Here is an 18,671-nt window from a genome sequence, read left to right as displayed (position 1 = left end):
CAGGTACTCCTGACTCCAGGGCTGGTGCTCTATCCACTGTGCCACCTAGCTGCCCCGAACTCATTTTTTTAAAAAAGAGAGAAGCAATAAAAAAAAAATGTCTGGAAAGATAGACTGAAACCAAATTACAAAGGGTCTTAAATGGCAGCCTGAAAAGTTCAGTTTGTCACAGAAGCAATGGGGAATAACTAAAGATTCTTGATTTGGGGAGTGATATGATCAGACCTGAGTCTCAGAAAGATTTTTTTGATAGCTATATAGAAGACAGACTGGAGAAAGGAGAGGGTGATGGAAGGGAGATCAATTAGGAAGCTATTTAGAGCCAGCAGTGAGAGGGCATGTGGCCCTGAATAGTCGATCAATCAGTGGGCATTTATTAAGCCTCTGCACATGTGCTAAGTGCTGGGGGTACAGAGAAAGGCAAAAGACAGACTATCTAATGGGGAAGACAATAAGCAAACATGTGTGTGTCCTGTGCCTGCTTTGCTTTCTTAAGGATGACACCTAGGTCATGGGCCTTGGAGACTAGGAGGAAGAGGAGGATGATATCCTCAATAGGAAAATTTGGAGAGTTTAGGGAAAAAGATAACAATTTCCATTTTGGACATGTTGAATTTAAGATGGCACAGTAGATAAAGCACCAGCTCTTAATTCAGGAGGACCTGAGTTCAAATCTGACCTTAGACACTTGACACTTACTAGCTGTGTGACCCTGGGCAAGTCACTTAATCCTCATTGCCCCGTGCAAAGAAAAAAAAGAAGAAGAAGACAAACACAGGAGCCTGGGAGATGGAGACATTATGCTGGGGCATTTTCCTTTAAGAATGCTACTGTTTTGGTCTAGCCAAAGGACCTCCCATACCTACCTCTATGCAGCCATGCTGGAACAGGAGAGTCTAGCAGGGACAGCATAGAGTTAGGGAAGGATGGGACAGAGCCCAGAGGGACACCCAAAGTTAGAAGGAATGACCTGGAAGAAGATCTAGCAAAAGAGATTGAGGAGTGGTCAGATGGGTAGGAAGAGAACCAGAATCAGTGATGTCCCAAAACCCTAGAGAGAAGAAAGTCTCAAGGAGAAGAGGTTGATCAACAGTGTCAAAGGCTGCAGAGAGGTCAAGGAGAATGAGGACTGAGAAAAGGCCATTGGATTCAGCCATTGGGAGATCCCTGGGAACTTTGGAGAAAGTGGATTCAGTTGAATGAAGTCAGAAACCAAGCTGTAGGAAGATAAGACAGTGAGAATGGAAGGATCAAGTGAATTTTTTGAGAATGGAGGAGATCTGGGCATGTCAATAGGCAATAGAGAAGGAGAAAGTAGATAGAGATTGAAGGATGACAGAGGGGGCAATCTGCTGGAGAAAACAGGATGGAATAAGATCACTTGTACATGTAGAAGAGTTTGCCTTGGCAAGGAGTAGGGCCATCTCTTGATAGGAGAAAAGGGTGAAGGAAGCATTTGAGTAATATGATATGAGGAAGAGGGGAGAAGAGTGAGTCTTCTGCAAATGGCCTCAATTATTCAGTAAAACATGAGGCACAGTTTCAGGTAAGGGGGTGGGGGAAGGAGAAGCCATTGGAGGTTTGAGGAGGAAGAAAAAAATTAGGAAGAGTTATTATGGAGAGAAGAAGAATGAGTTGACAAGGGAGGTATAGGATTGCCTAGCAGCAGTGAGGGTCCAATTGAGGTTGTGTAACATAAACGTAGTCAGACTGGTTGTGTGATTTTCTCTACCTTTGTTCAGCAGCACAGGTGTAGGAGTTAGGGTGGCAAATAGTGGTAGTGATTCAAGGTTGAGGCTTGGCAGGGCACAATTGACACTATGATAAAGGGGCAAGGGAAGCAAGAGAAAAAGACAAGAGAATTGGACTGGTTCACCAAGTAGTCAAAGTGGAGAAAGGAGGAAAGAGTAGTTAATATAGGGAAGAGCTGAGGGGCAAATGGATTGAAGGTCATGGACAAAGAGCAAGGTTTGGTATGAGAAGGCAGAAGGAGATTTAGAAAGCCAATGGACTGTGATCAGATAAGGGAATTTCAGAGTTCTTTTTTTTTTTTTTTTTTGCAGGCAATGGGGGTTAAGTGACTTGCCCAGGGTCACACAGCTATTAAGTGTCAAGTGTCTGAGGCCAGATTTGAACTCAGGTCCTCCTGAATCCAGGGCCGGTGCTTTAACCACTGCGCCATCTAGCTACCCCCAATTTCAGAGTTCTTGATCAAGGTAGGTGGTACACATCTGAGTAACGGTAAGATTAAGGGTATGGACCACATTTGTATGTGGCTAAGATGGAACGCAGGAATAGATAATAGGAAATAAGTGAATTAGGACTGTGGTAATGGGAGTAGAGAAAATAGGACAAATGAGAGAGATATTAGAGAGAGAGAGTTGGAAAAAACATGAAAACTAATTGAATGTGGGCTTGGTGTAGTTAGAGACTGATGGAAGACATGGAAGAGTCAAGATTGATTCCGAATTTTTGAACTTAAGTGACAGGGAGGTTAGTGGTACCCTCCACAGGAATAGGGAAGTTGAGAGTATGAGTAAAAACATAGAAAGATTTAGAGATATGGAAGTCAGAGGATAAAAAAAGCTCGTGGCTTATGGCTTTGGTTTTCCCAGTGGAGTAGGAAATAAGGTCCTCTGCTAAAAAGGGAGGGTTTGGTGTAAGAAGTTTGAGAAGAGGGGGCAGCTAGGTGGCACAGTGGATTCAGGAGGACCTGAGTTCAGATCCAATCTCAGACACATGACACTTACTAGCTGTGTGACCCTGGGCAAGTCACTTAACCCCCATTGCCCTGAAAAACAAACAAACAACAACAACAAAAAAACAAACAAGAAGCTTGAGAAGAAAGGTGAAGGCCTGGAACAATAACAACAGACTGCTACAACAACCTGCAACTCAAGGTACAAGTTACCAACAATTCCCAAGAAGGCAAAGATACTTGGACCATATCTTAACTTATAATCACACAGCACTTGATTTTGCATTTCTCTAATGCAATTATTCTGTTTTACATTCATTTTAGTTATCTTTTTGTGTATGTGCTATCCCTCTATCAAACTGAATATTCCATCAAAGGAGGGGCTGGGTTTTCAATAAACTTTGTAGGCTTACCAGTGCCTAACACAGTGTTACATATAATAAGTACTTGATAAATATCCACAGAATTGAATAAACTTGCATTACTGCTGCTCTGTGAGTTACTGAATGCTCCATCTATTTCTCTGTAAAGGACATACTTATTGCCTGTCTAGGGACTCATTGGCTAAGTAGGTAGGAAGACTATTTAAGCACTATTCCAAGGCTCTTTGAAAGAGTCAAGACGGAGGCATATGGGGAAAATCTAAGTGATATAAAGACAATAGATGTGAACAAAATATATATTTTTAAATGAAAGATAATGGAGGATAGATGAGTTGCTACGTGATCAGATAAGGGAAAAGATTCCATTTTTCAAGAAAGGAAGAGAATCGAGTCTACAAACTTGAGGCCAGTGATCTTGACTTGGATAACCTAGTATCCATTCCACAGCACAACTCTTCCCATTTCGATTTTGATATATTGTGGATCAGCATAAGAAATTAAATGGGAATTTTGAGGGAGTTTTGTGGAAGCTGCAGACAACACACAAAGGCCAAGAGATGACACCAAAAAAGTATTTTTATTTAACATTGACCTACATATAGCCTATGACCTAATACTTACCCAAATTTTACAATAAGGTACTATAAACATCCCATGAAAGAAAAAGAAAAAATTCAGACTTCTCTCATATGAAGGGAGGGCCAAAAAAATTTTACACAGATTTTTTCAGACAATGGGGGCAACTGTGCTCTTAATCCCTGCAATGTGGAAGGGCTAACTGTAAACAGATCAAGTGTATTATTAAAAGTGACAGTTAGCAAACATCTAGACAAGCAGTTCTCAGACCTATAAATTCTTAAAAATTACTACAGATCCCTTTTGTTTGTAGGGTTGTATCTATTGATATTTAAATTTCAGAAATCTAAACAACTTTGTTTTATGAAAATAATCTTGACTTCACACACCCTCTGAAAAGGTCTTAGGGGTGGACTCCCAAGGGTTTCCAGACCATACCTTGAGAACTGCTGGTCTAAACAAAGAAGAAATTTAGAATGGGAAACAAAAAATAGGGCATTTTTGTTAATCATATTGTTAAATTGAATACACACTTAAAATAAATGGTACATAAGATTTTTAAGAGTACCATTCTAGCTGAGCCTATAAGAATTTCAAAGCATTTTACAGTGCTTCTTCTCATGTGCTTAAGAGAAGGCCTACCTATAAATGATGTTCAGAGAATGCAGGTAGCCAATAGCACTGGCCACCTCAGCAGCGTAGAATCTAGCTCGAGGTTCTAGGAAGCAGTGCTCCCGCTGCAAGTGGAAGAAGAGCTGAAAAAAAAAAAAAAACAGCTTATAAGCAAGTGTCTCATTGCATGGAGCAGGAGCCACTTCCATGAATCATTTTCAATTCTCACAGGCCAATAGTAATCCCATTCTGCATAATGGGAAAAGCATAAGAGGCTGTGGATACTTAGGTAGATTGTTAAGATTAAGAAGATAATGAGACCAAGAGCTGTAGGCAGCTTTGCTTTGGTCTTTTCTAAAATAGTGGAAAACTTCCTTCTCACCCTATCCCCCTCTCAAGGTTATGAAAGGATTCTTGGTGGTTATTATTCAGTCTTTTTCAGTCATACCCAACTCTTTATGACCTCATTTGGGGTTTTCTTGGCAAAGATATTACAGTGGTTTGCCATTTCCTTCTCTAGCTCACTTTACAGATGCGGAAACTAAGGAAAACGGGGTTAAATGACTTGACTGGGATCATACAACTAGTATGTGTCTGAGGCCAGATTTTAATTCAGATCTTCCTGACTCCAGGCCTGGCACTCTATCCACTCTACCACCTAGATGGTAGGGTTCTTGGGCCTACCCCAAATTCTCCATTATAATAATTTCTTCAAATAAAAGACACAATTTAAAGTTAAGGCTTTGTGTCTCCAAAAGCCAAAATTCACATCCTTTTAATAATATAGCCTAGCTGTTTGCCAAGGATCAAAGTGAAGTTTGCTGGCCTAAAGTTTATGTACTCCATTCTTTTCCCATTTTGAGAACTTTCCTTTATCTAATATTATGACACTGCTTTCATTCTCTATTATCTTTATCTTTTAAAATAGATTTTTATGGATAGCTTCTACTTTCACATTGCCTAGATTTCCCCTGTGTCCCTGCTAGAATTCATATCTATTACCCATTAATGTGAAGGTTCAGAACATATGGATCATCTGAGATAGGCTCAGCACAGTGGAAGGCCCTCTGTTCTACGGTACAATAGAAAATACGCTGAATTTGGAGTCAGAACCAAGGTTCAAATTTCAACTGTGTCACTATCTGTGTGCTGTTGTTTTGTCAGCTGGTCATGTCCAACTTTTCATGCCCCCATTTAGGGTTTTCTTGGCAAAGATACTGGAGTGGTTTGTCACTTCCATCTCCAGCTCATTTTACAGATGAGGAAACTGAGGCAAATAGGGTTAAGAGACTTGCCCAGGGTGACACAGCTGGCAAGTGTCCAAGGCCAGATTTGAACTCTTGAAGATGAGTCTTCCTGACTCCAGGCTTGGTACTCTATCCACTGTATTCCTTTACCTTTGGACCTCATTCTCCACATTTGTACAGTGAAAGGGCTTGAGCTGGGTAATCTCTAAGCTCCCTTCCAGCTCCAAGCCTGTAAGCTTGTGATATCAAATCTGCTGATATGTCCCACTGAATAGTGCTAATGACCCACCTCGCCTCCATTGACGTAGTCTAGGACAAAATAGAGCTTCTCTGAAGTCTGAAAGGAGTATCGAAGGCCCACCAGGAAAGGATGTGTCACATTCTTTAGAAGCACATTGCGCTCTGCCATGATGTGATTTTGCTGCCAGGATTCAGACCCAAAAGGGGAAAAGAAAATCCGTGTTACACTGCTTCCTGTTACAGCACCAGACCAGGGGGAACACATGCGCATGCCCATCTCCAATCATGGGCAGCTGTGGTGCTTACTCAGGGGAAGCTAGCATAGTTCTCAAAGAGGAATAACAGGATCTGGCTACAGTTTTCCTGGTGCTGGGTTTTTGTGGATGGACAGGAAGAGTCTGTCCTAATCAGGCCTAACCCAACCTAGGAGGAGTCTAAGGTAGAGCTAGTTAAACACAAACACTCACTCATACAATCCCAAACCCCAGGAGGCTGTTTCTGGGCTGTTCCACCCAGAGCATGTAAATGCATATTAATAGCTTTCTAAGGACTTTGTGGAACTGGGGGATGGGGAGCAGGGAATGGAGGGTGGTGGGGTTGGGGAAAGGGAAAAGCAAAATTTCCCCAGATCTCATTAATCAAGTTCTGTTACCTCTTTCTTTTTCAAGATGGATTTCTTCTGTAAGACTTTTACAGCATAAAATTTCCCATCAGACTTGCGTTTGGCCAAGAGAACCTGCACCAGAAACACAAAAGGGTGAGCAGTAAGAGATGGCCACCTGGTCTCTAAACAGCTAAAAAGTGGCCATATGGCAAAGGGATTAGAGTTAGAAAAATGGGTAGAAGCTGCAAAGAGGCAAATTTAGACCTAAAGTTAGGGGGGAGAAATTACTATTAGAGCCATCCAAAAATGGAATGGGGGTGGCTAGGTGGCGCAGTGGATAAAGCGCCAGCCCTAGATTCAGGAGTACCTGAGTTCAAATCCGGCCTCAGACATTTGACACTTACTAGCTGTGTGACCCTGGGCAAGTCACTTAACCCCCATTGCCTCCCCAAAAAATAAAAATTAAATTAAAAAAACAAAAAACAAAAAGAACCCCAAAAATGGAATGGGCTCCCTCCAAAGATGGTGCATCTCCCCTAGCAAAAAGTCTTCACGATGAGGCTGTATCACCACTTGAAGAGGATGTGGAACTTGGGGTTCCTTTTAGGTATGGTTTGGATTGGATCAGGGGTTCCTGACCTGATAACCCAACCAGGGTACACATATTCTCAATGGCTACTCATCAAAGTGGGATGGGGACTATTTTGATTTTTCTGTTTTTCTTTTTGTTGTTGTTATTGTTTTTCTTTTTTTGTGTGTGTGGGTTAATGAGGATTAAGTGACTTGCCCAAGGTCACACAGCTAGTAAGTGTCATGTGTCTAAGGCCAGATTTGAACTCAGGTCCTCCTGAATCCGGGGCCAGTGCTTTATCCACTGCGCCACCTAACTGCCCCTGATTTGATTTTTCTGAAATGATTTCTAACCAATAAAGTTACCATTTTCAGTGTGTCCTTAGAGAACTGTATCTCATTCTTACTAAATGTACTCACAAGACTTAAATTTAATTTTATTTCTCATGATCACATGCATAGCAAACCCTAGATTTTATTTCCTTTCCTATTGAATAGGGGATATGGTAAGGTTTACTGAAGGCCAAGAGATAGGGAGACCTAAAGAGCTTGGGAACCCTTGGACCGGCGAGACTGCTGGGGGCCTTCCTTCCACCACTCAAATTTTGTGATTCAGTGACTCCATTAGCACAGCGTAGTGGAAAGGGCCCAGCCCTTGGAGACCTTAGTGTGACCCAACTCAAGGCATTTAAGCTGACCAGGCCAGAATTCCCTCAGCTATCAGTCAGGATAATAATATTTGTACTATTCTTCTCAAAGGATTTAGTGAGAAAAGAATTTATAAACCTTAAAGTCCTAGAGAAACCTAAGTTGTTATTATTGTAATTATACTCCAGATTGAAGGGCAGCTAGGTGGTGCAATGAATAGAGCACTGGCCCTGAAGTTGGGAGGATCTGAGTTTAAATCCACCTCAGACACTTAACTAACTCCGTGAATCCTGGGCAAGTCACTTAACCCCAAGGCCATCTCCAGGCGTCCTGATGTATATCTTGCCACTGGACCCAGATAGCTCTGGAGGAGAAAGTTAAGTTAGTGACCTTGCATAGCCCTCCCTCACTTAGATCCAATTCATTGCAAGTCATGACATCATTCCAACGTCCTTGAGAATGAAGGACAAACAACAACAATACTACTCGGGCTTGATACATCCAGAAGAGAAAAGATTGTTGGTTTCATATTTCCCACTTTTAACATCTATATCTATACCTTGTGTATACACACGTTTGTGCATGTGTATTATGTATGTGTATTTGTGTACATATATGTGTATACATGTACTGTGTATATATTGCATATATGTACACACATATAGAAATGCTATCTTTTTTTTTTTTTGGTGAGACAATTGGGGTTAAGTGACTTGCCCAGGGTCACACAGCTAGTAAGTGTTAAGTGTCTGAGGCCAGATTTGAACTCAGGTACTCCTGAATCCAGGACCAGTGTTCTATCCACTGCGCCACCTAGCTGCCCCTTTTTTTATTTTGAAGTTAACAAATACAAAATGACTATATACAAGGAACAGAAAAAGAGACTTGCCTATGTAGCTGCAAATCTGTACCATGTACTAGCTTGCTTACTTCTCCATTCGAGTATATAACAAATCAGACATGTTCTTTTCAAAGCTCTTCTACTTGTCTGAGTTCTCTACCGTGCATTTTTAAATTGCTTCAGTAACCCTCTTTTCTTACTTTTATTCTTTTTTTAATCTTTCAGTGAATCTATTACTAGCATGCAGCACTTTCTGCTGAAAAATGCATCAAAGGCACAAAATCTCCCTTGGAAGCCTTAACCATTCAGGACTGGTGATAGGTATTGTTCCTTGAGGAAGACAAGACCATGCTGAGTTTGGCCTTGGAAAGAAGTAAGGTCTCTGTCATCAGGGGAGAAAGGTGCTTTTTAGGAAGAATGCTCTCAAAAACTCACAGCCAAAAATGGAAGAGAGAGAGAGAGACTGAGACTGGAGTAGGCTGGGCCACATGCCAACATTGGTACCAAAAGGAAACGAAACATCTCTGGACCCTATCACTAAACATAATTTTGGCAGCAATCCACTCTGGAAATTCCCATTGAACTTCACAATAATACTGACATAGGCAACCTATGGCATCTAGTTTCCCTTTTGTTTGCAATACTTATTATAGAATCAATCCAAACTTTGGCAATTTGAACTTCAGTTTCCCCTGTCTTACATGCACTTAGCCAAGGTAATGGTCATAAGACCAAGGACATTAGAAATTAGCTAATTTTCATAGATAAGGGAAACTGAGGCCCAGAGAAGGAAATCATTTACCAAAGATGCATAGCTAGTAAATAGCTGAGCTTATTCATGAGAAAACAAAAGGAATTGATTAGAAGCAAAATATGCTTCCCAATAAAAAAATTTTTAAATGAACAAAACTCCATTTTCTCTTCCTCCCACATCCACTCCCCATGGTGGGGAAGAGAAAAAAAACCAAAATTCTTGTAGCAAATTAATATAGTTGAGCAAAGCAAATTTCCATATTGACTATGTCCCAAAATAAAGGTCTCATTCTGCATTCCATCACTTCTTTTGGGAGGGGAGCAGCATGTTTCACCATCAGTATTCCAGAATCATGGCTGACCATTGTTCTTAACATGGTTCTTAAGCCTATCAAAATTGTTTATTTTTACAGTGCTGCTACTATATAAATTGTCCTCCTGGCTCTGCTCACTTCAATCTTTTTTTTTCAATTTTTAATTATTTTCCAATTATATGTAAAGATAGTTTTCAACATTTGTTTTTATCAGATTTCAAGTTCCAATTTTTTTCTCCCTCCCTCCCTTCCCTCACTTCACTCTTCATTGGCTCATACGAGCCTTCCCAGGTTTCACTGAAACCATCCTTTTCATCATTTCTTATGCCAAAATAACATTCCATTCCATTCCTTTGTCATAATTTGTGCTGCCAGTTCCTAATTAATGGGTACCCGCTTAGTTTCCAGTTCCTGACATCACACTTTCTTTGATCTTTTTGGGGCAGGGGCCGAGGAGTTAAATTATTGGGTCAAAGGGTATGACATTTAGTAACTTTCAGGGCATAGATACAAGTGCTTTCTAGAATGACTGGACCAATTCACAGCTCTACTAATAATACAATTAGTCTGCCTGTGTGCTTTAGGATTTGTAATCAATCCTGTCATTTTTCCTATCTATGACGTCTTCTAGTTTCTGGATGTTCTTCCTTTTTTCTGTAAAAATTATCTATCTGACCTCATTTGAAGTCTTTTGGCCCACTAAGGAGCTGAGACTCTTTTTTTTTTTTTTTTTGGTGGGGCAATGGGGGTTAAGTGACTTGCCCAGGGTCACACAGCTAGTAAGTGTCAAGTGTCTGAGGCTGAATTTGAACCCAGGTACTCCTGAATCCAGGGCCGGTGCTTTATCCACTTCGACACCTAGCCGCCCCCTGAGAGACTCTTTTTATTGGTAAGTGCTAGCCTTACCAACGAATAGATAATGCTCAGAGCTTTGTGACTCCATTTGCCTAAATTTCAGTCACAGCACAGGGAAAGGGAGCAAGTATATGGAAATGTAAAAACAAAAGATCCCCAAATAAATTTGAAAATAGTATTAAGAAAGCACTCAAACTTCAACTGAGTTGAAGGGGGAATTAGTTATTACAGTGGCTTCTCTCATGATGAAAGATTGTATTTGTTTAATGGTTGTATCCTCAGTTTCACTGTCCTGGGATCGAATATCTAGATGCGCTGCCCTAGTTATAGTTTTGTATGCCCCCCCCCAAAAAAAAACTGGGCAGACAAAGTGTGTAAACTAATATGAGGAGTGATAGAGCACTAGCCCTGGAGTCAGGAAAACCAGAGTGCACATCTAGTCTTAGACACTTACTAGCTGTGTGACCCTGGGCAAGTCATTTAACCTTTGTTTGCCTTAGTTTCCTCACCTATAGAGATAAAAATGGCACCTGCCTCCCAGGGTTGGCTCCCCCACAGGGTTGATACCACCCCATCTTCTCTTTTTTTTTTTCTTTTAGTGAGGCAATTGGGGTTAAGTGACTTGCCCAGGGTCACACAGCTAGTAAGTGTTAAGTGTCTGAGGCCGGATTTGAACCCAGGTACTCCTGACTCCAGGGCCAGTGCTCTATCCACTGCGCCACCCAGCTGCCCCTACCCCATCTTCTCAATCCCCTACATTAGGACTCTGACACTTAGAGTCAAAGACAGAAAGCTAAGGTCTGTGGAAATCTCCCGGGGAGTGAAACACCAAGTCAGATCTCAATGCCAGTAGTTTTTCAACTAAAGTTTGTAATTGAGTCATGCTCCTAAAGTACTCTCAGACTTGGGTTTGAAGAAAAACCCAAATGGGGTCACAAAGTCAGGCATAACTGAAAGGACTCAACAACAACAACAACTGCAACAACACCAACACCATCAGGTACACTGAGAAAGGGATGTGGAGATGTTGGCTAACAAGAAACAAGAAGATGATGAATTTCAGGCCTTCTTAAACTCTCCAACCATAGCATGTCTAATCATTAAAATGTATTCTGTCTCTGGACACTGAAGGCATGCTGTGCACCCAGTGGCTGCTAAAGATATGTGATGACTGGCCCTCTATCACAAACAACATGCAAGCTGCTCAAGCTAGAGTCTGACACAACAATTTGGGAGTCAGATGAATTGATCAATTGTCAAGAAAGAAAATCAGAACCAGAGAGAGAGAGAAAGAGTTTTTGCCATGGAGCAGTGGTTTCCAACCTCAGTTGGAAATAAAAATGAAGGACATGGAGTCTACAAAAGGGTCTAAAAAAAGGTGTTCTTACTCTTCTTTTAGGTGTATTACTGGTAGTTTGGTAAAGCCTTGGACCCCTAATCAGAATAATGTTTAGGGTTTTTTAAAATTCATAAGTTAGTAAAAGAAAATTAAAGATCCAACTTTTTCCCATTCCCTGAAGTCTTTCTATAAACCCTTAGGATTCCTGGTGTAAAGGATCACCTAGGGGGAAGCTAGGTGGCACAGTGGATAGAGCACTGGCCCTGGAGTCAGGAGGACATGAGTTCAAATCCGGCCTCGGCCACTTGACACTTACTAGCTGTGTGACCCTGGGCAAGTCACTTAACCCCAATTGTCTCACCAAAACAAACAAACAAAAATAAAAAATAAAAAAAAATCAAGGATCACCTAGAAAGGGTCACAGGGAGCTGAGTACATTTTGATAGAGTACTTGTCTAAACCAAGTATAGAGCAGGCAGGAAGTAACATAGCTACCATACATTCTCCCTGCCCTGTCCATCCTTCTCCTCTGTCTTATTTGTGGGTTGAAGGAGGGTAAAATAAAATCCAAGCCCAAGGTAGACGAGATACACTGCAAACTCAGAAGTCTCAATAACCAAGTCATTGCTAGGCTATGATGGAGAGGGCAACTGAAATCATCATCAAGAGAACAGGGGTTCAAATCCTGACCCTTTCCCTCTTTGCACCTCAGTTTTCTTCTTTGTAAAATGAGGGTGCTGCCAAAGGGCTATAATCCAATAATACCATTACTAAGTCTATCCAAAAGAGATTAAAAAAAAAAAAAAAGAGGGAAAGGACCTATTTGTACAAAAATATTTATGGTAGTTCTCTTTGTAGTGGAAAGAATTGGAAATTGAGGGGATGCCCATCAGTTGGAATGGCTTGAACAAGTTGTGGTATATAATTTTAATGGAATATTACTGTAGTATAAGAAATGATGACCAGGATGGTTTCAGAAACAACCTGGAAAGACTTATATGGCCTGATTCAAAGTGAAGTGAGCAGAACCAGGAAAACATTGTACACAGTAACCGTAATATTTTATGACGATCAACTGTGAATGACTTAGCTATTCTCAGCAGTACAATGATCTAAGACAATTCCAAAGAACTCATGATGAAAAATGCTATCCACCTCCAGAGAAAAAATTGATGGGGTCTGAATATAGATCGAAGCATATTATTTTTCACCTTATTTTTTTCATGTTCCCCCCCTCCCCCTTTAGGTCTGTGTCTTCTTTCTTTCTTTCTTTTTTTGGGTGGGGCAATGAGGGTTAAGTGACTTGCCCAGGTCCTCCTGAATCCAGGGCTGGTGCTTTATCTACTGCGCCACCTAGCTGCCCCCCTGTGTCTTCTTTCACAACATGACTAATGATAATATGTTTTGCATGACTAAACTTTATAACCTATATCAAATTGCTTACTAAGTCATGGAGAGGGGAGGCGAAGTAGGGAAAGACAAACTTTGGAACTCAAATTTTTAAAAAATAAATGTTAAAGGGACAGCTAGGTGGTGAAGTGGGTAAAGCACTGGCACTGGATTCAGGAGGATCTGAGTTCAAATCCAACCTCAGACACTTGACATTTACTAGCAATGTGACCATGGGCAAGTAAAAAAAAAATGTTAAAAATTGTTTCTACATGTAACTGGGGAAAAAATAAAATAAAAATTTTAAACGAGGGTGCTGGACTAGATGACCTCTAATCAATGTCTTTTTCAATTCAGGATACTTTGCTACCTGAAGTAAGGGGCATCATTCTATATGCAGAACTTCTCAAGTTACCACAAGATTAAAACACAAAAGACACAGAGAACAAAGGGAACAAATGCTCTTTTTGTTATGACTACACCAAAAACATCGGCATAATGGCTGCCTGATGTCTCAAATTTGCCAAACTTGTTTAAGAGATCCACTTTAATAAGAGAATAATATCTAATTATGGGGGCGGGGGACTCAGTAGTGAACAGGAGGCTTCAGCCAGCTTATTCAGCATATTCTCTTGCCTTTATAACATAGATAGCAGAAAGTTGGCTAAGTAAGAAATTCCCAGGGTAAAAGCATATTCTTATCACTGCTGGCCAATTGGTGATTGGTGTGGGGAAAGGAGATATATAAAGGCTAACTTGAAGTTTTATTACTTCAGTTTTTCTTTCCTTGAAAGCTGAAAAATTCAACAAGCTTTTAAATTGGGGGGCTAACTCAAATTATCCTTCACATATCCCCCTCTGTTCATTTTTTTTTTTTTTGCAGGGCAATTGGGGTTAAGTGACTTGCCCAGGGTCACACAGCTAGTAAGTGTTAAGTGTCTGAGGCTGGATTTGAACTCAGGTACTCCTGAATCCAGGGCCGGTGCTCTATCCACTGTGCCATCTAGCTGCCCCCCCTCTGTTCATTCTTTAAGACTTCTGCCTCTTCCATGAAGTCACTCACCCTAAACTATTCTACTCTAAACTCCTATAATTATGACTGTCTAAAGGCAGCAGGGAGAACAGTTGAGAAACCCAGAAGCTGCTCTTTTCCCCTCCCCAGCCTGGGATGAGCCTTCAGTTTAACAAAAGGAATGCAGATCAACCTTTCTGATTACCTAGGGGAGGAAACACACCTTGACCATCCCCCAAGTCATGTCAATCAATGGAGTTGAATGATGCTAACCAATTAGTTCAGATCAATGTGTGGTGACCCGCCTCTACCTGAAAGAGAATAAAAATCTCTGGAGATAAGAGAATCTCTCTCTTACTCTCTTACCCTGGGCTCACTCTCCCTGGCCCTCTTCCTGGGACTCTACTAATTGTTCAGGCCTGTAAGACCTGTAACTAGTGGGGAAGTCAGTCAGACACATGGTCAATACTTTATCAATATGTGATCTTAATGATAAATGCTTACTGGGGCAGCTAGGTGGCGCAGTAGATAAAGCACTGGCCCTGGATTCAGGAGGACCTGAGTTCAAATCCGGATTCAGACACTTTACACTTACTAGCTGTATGACTTTGGGCAAGTCACTTAACCCTTATTGCCCCACTAAAACAAACAAACAAACAAACAAAAATAATAAATGCTTACTGCCCAAACTGGTACAATAGCCTTTAATTTATAAGTAGCAATATTTTTAGAAACCCCAGCTAGTCCCACAATATTTTAAATGACACAACAAAAACTAAGAGGGACAATAACCAGGCCCAATGATAGGATCCCCCAACCAAAATATTGGCAAGCTAGCCCATAGGGCTTACTCTAATAAGAATGAATTTACTATGGATACATATAAAGTCTGCTTGGGTTAAAACATATCAGTTTCACAAGTATACAATGGAGAAGCCATAGCCGGCCACCAAAGTGTCTGAGGAAGTCTGGGGTAGGATGAGATAGAGAAAAGGAAGCTCAGCACCTTGGATGTGGCCAATATCATCTTGGACTTCATTCACAAAAACTTAAGTGTCTGGGACTAAGGACGGTACTCCATGGTCAGATCATATCTTGAATACTATTTAATTTCAGTTGTTTTAGGGAAAGACACTGAAAAGCTGGAAAGCATCAATATGAAGTCAACCAGGATGGTGAAGTCCCTGGAGCTGATATTAGATGAAAATGATTTGAAAGGAATGGTGATGTTTGATATGGAGAAGACTTAGCGGGGACATGATAGTTGTTTTTAAGTATCTCAAGGGCTGCCAAAGAGAAGCATTAGGCTGTTTCTTCTTCACTCCATGGGGTAGAGCTAGAAACAGTGAGTAGAAGAAGTCATGTCAACAAGCTTTCTTAAGCACCTATGAGCAAACACTTGGCTAAGCAGTAGGAATACAAATATAAGCAAAAAGAATGACTGTCCCCTTGAAAGAGTTCACCCTCTAATAGGGGAAGATAACTCATAAATGGAAGCTGAAAAGATAGGGGTTGGGGTAAGGAGCAAGGAAAGTGATGCTGGGGAAGTCTGGAGAGTCAGAAATGCTATATATAGGCAAGTTTACGCTTGATAGAAGGAAAAACTTCCCAACAATCAGATCTAGCCCAAATCTGAATTAATGGCTGATTTTTGAATAGGCGGTCTTATTTAACCTAGGCTCCTCGGAATATGTGAGAGGTAGGTGGCACAGTGGATGAAGTGCCAGGCTTGGAGTCAGGAAGACTCTTCTTCCTGATTTCAAATCCTGCGTCAAACACTTAGTAGCTGTGTGACCCCAGGCAAGTCACTTAACCCCAGTTGCCTCAGTTTCCTTATCTGTAAAAATGAGTGGGAGAAGGAAATGGCAAACCACTCCAGTATCTCTGCCAAGAAAACCCCAAATGGGCTCACACAGAATCAGATACAACTAAAACAAATGAACGACAACAATCTCAGGGTATGTTTTGAGCATGACCAGTTTACCTACCATGGAACCCACTGTAGTCCCTTGCCACATGTGACACGGGGTAGAGGGGAGGGTGGTTGTGGTTGTTCTTAGGTATTCCTCAATAAAGAATTACACTCTTTCACACAATCCAATTAGAATTAAAGAAGTTTTTATTTGGCGCTAGGTAAAGTGACTAAGAGGAGTCAAAAACAGCCTCTCAGGGAAGGAAAAGAGTGTTCCTCCCACACAGAAGGAAGGGAAAGGCTTTTTTCTTTCTTTCTTTCTTTCTTTTTTTTTTTTGGTGAGGCAATTGGGGTCAAGTGACTTGCCCAGGGTCACACAGCTAGTAAGTGTTAAGTGTCTGAGGCCAGATTTGAACTCAGGTACTCCTGACTCCAGGGCCGGTGCTCTATCCACTGTGACACCTAGCTGCCCCAAAGGGCAAGGCTTTTTATAGAGGATAGATGGGGGAGACCACTTGAAAACTTGAAAGGTCCCTTTTGGGGTGTGGTGGAGAAAGTTTGGATGTTTGTCATATTCCTGAGTCAAGGGGAATTTTTTTTGAAATGATGATCCTGACCTTTGGGGTTATCTCTGTCTCCTGGCTCCAGCCAGATTTGTGGACACACCCAGCCAACATTCCTGCTATAAACTTTTATCTGCCCTTACTTCCTCATCATGTATGTCCTGCTATCTGGTCATCTTTGAGTTCCCTTCTCACAGGAGAAGCCCCCTCTAATCGATTCCAAGCCTATATTATTCTAAGCCTATATCACATGGAAAGGGGTAGCCTCCTTTGATTGGCTACTTGCATCTTTAAAACTGACAAGCTGCGGCTGCTAGGTGGCACAGTGGATAAAGCACTGGTCCTGGATTCAGGAGGACCTGAATTCAAATCAGACCTCAGACACTTGACATTTACTAGCTGTGTGACCCTGGGCAAGTCACTTAACCCTCATTGCCCTGCAAAAACCAACCAACAAACAAATAAATAAATGCGTGGATGAATGAATGAATAAATAAACAAATGAATGAACAAATGAGCAAATAAATAAATGGATGAATGAAACTGGTGAGCCTGAGATGGGTTACACTTAATACCATGAGACCACAGAGAAGAATATAGTGACTCATGACCCTGAATATTAGAATATCACTTACTTTTCCATAGCTCCCTTTTCCAATCACTTTCAGGAAGTCAAAGTCTGTTGGCTTGGCACTGTTGGAAGAGAAGAAGAATGTATTGCTAATAAACCTCTTGTTCTAGCTTCTGGCATATGGGGCGGCAGGAGGGGGGCTACCCAGATCTTCCCAATAGAAGAGTAATTCTAGTCATTAAGAAGGAAACTCGGGGCAGCTAGGTGGCACAATGGATAGAGTACAGGCCCTGGATTCAGGAGGACCTGAGTTCAAATCCGGCCTCAGACACTTAACACTTACTAGCTGTGTGACCCTGGGCAAGTCACTTAACCCCAATTGCCACACATGTGCGCGCGCGCGCGCGCGCGCACACACACACACACACACACACACACAGAAGGAAACTCTCTGGCCACATTTCAGCTCATTTACATGATACTGGAGCATGATCCAGACCCAAAGCAAATAGGCTTGATGTATGTGTTATATTATGGAGGGAGCAGGAGGAAGGACAGGAAAGGAAAGAAGAAACAGGAGGCAGACAGGTTGAGCAGCAAGGACTGGCCCTCAAACAGAAAGGCGAGGTTTAAATATCAGCTTCAACATTTACTACCTATGAGACTTTGAGTGGGCAAGTCACTTAACCTCCCAAGGCCTCAGTTTCTTAATCTATAAAATTAGTGTATGGTCTGGACTAGACTGAATCCTCTTTCATCGCATACCTCAGAACCTTGACTAAATTAATTATTAAAAGCCTGAAGTGAAGAAGGACAGCATGTTAGCATTTGAAATGAGTAGGAAAGGAGAAGGGCATCTCCCACCAAAGACAACAAAAATGAGAAGAAAAAAAAATAGGGAAGTACAACTTGGAAAGGGAAAAAGAATCATTATCACCACAAACAATGAAAATGGCAAGAAAAAAAACAGGGAAGAACAACAGTTCTTTGTCAGGGCCGAGGACACTGCTTCACTACAAACTAACTCACCTTCCTAAAATAAAGCATCTCATCCGTTCAACAAATACCTGAGTCAGCAGTAAAAGTCATGGTGGGAGGAGAAGAAGGAGAGGGAGACAGAGAGGACTCAGTCCTTGTGCTCATCCATAAAGCTGAGACTGGACTATCCGTGATCTTTAGGGTTCAACTCCCCTGGGACACTCGCTTGCTTTCAGCTTAGTGGACTTAGAAAAGGCATGTATGAAAATAACTGCAGTGCAGGTTATGACATGGCCAGTGTCAAAAGACAGACAAGTACAGAGAACTATGTGAATACAGATGAGGAGGGAAAGTTGACTGCCCTCTAAGGCAATAGGGAAGGTTTCCTGAGGGAGACCATGCGAATTGGGCCTTGAAAGATAGGATTTCAATAGGCAGAGATGGGAGGAGAATATTCCAGGAAGGAACAGCACAAGCAAATATGCAAAGGCCAGAAAGCACAGGGCCACATTTGGGAAATAGCCAATTATCCACTTTAACTGAAGCACTAAGGTTAGGGGAGGATA

General features: G+C 41.5%; 1 protein-coding gene across 3 annotated transcripts in view; it reads right to left on the bottom strand.

Annotated features, from left to right (window-relative positions):
* Positions 1-18,671, bottom strand: part of SGK2 (serum/glucocorticoid regulated kinase 2) — a 66,632-nt gene that overhangs the window by 21,774 nt on the left and 26,187 nt on the right. For all 3 annotated transcript variants that reach the window (XM_043990344.1, XM_043990346.1, XM_043990345.1), the window contains 4 exons: positions 17,192-17,249; positions 6,409-6,492; positions 5,806-5,937; positions 4,300-4,412 (listed from right to left, as the gene is read on the bottom strand). In XM_043990344.1, coding sequence (XP_043846279.1) covers positions 4,300-4,412; positions 5,806-5,937; positions 6,409-6,492; positions 17,192-17,249 — 387 coding nt within the window. The remainder of the gene's footprint in view (positions 1-4,299; positions 4,413-5,805; positions 5,938-6,408; positions 6,493-17,191; positions 17,250-18,671) is intronic.

Source organism: Dromiciops gliroides, chromosome 2 (assembly GCF_019393635.1).
Source record: "Dromiciops gliroides isolate mDroGli1 chromosome 2, mDroGli1.pri, whole genome shotgun sequence".
NCBI lineage: Eukaryota > Metazoa > Chordata > Mammalia > Microbiotheria > Microbiotheriidae > Dromiciops > Dromiciops gliroides.
This window is presented reverse-complemented; position numbering and strand designations above follow the sequence as displayed.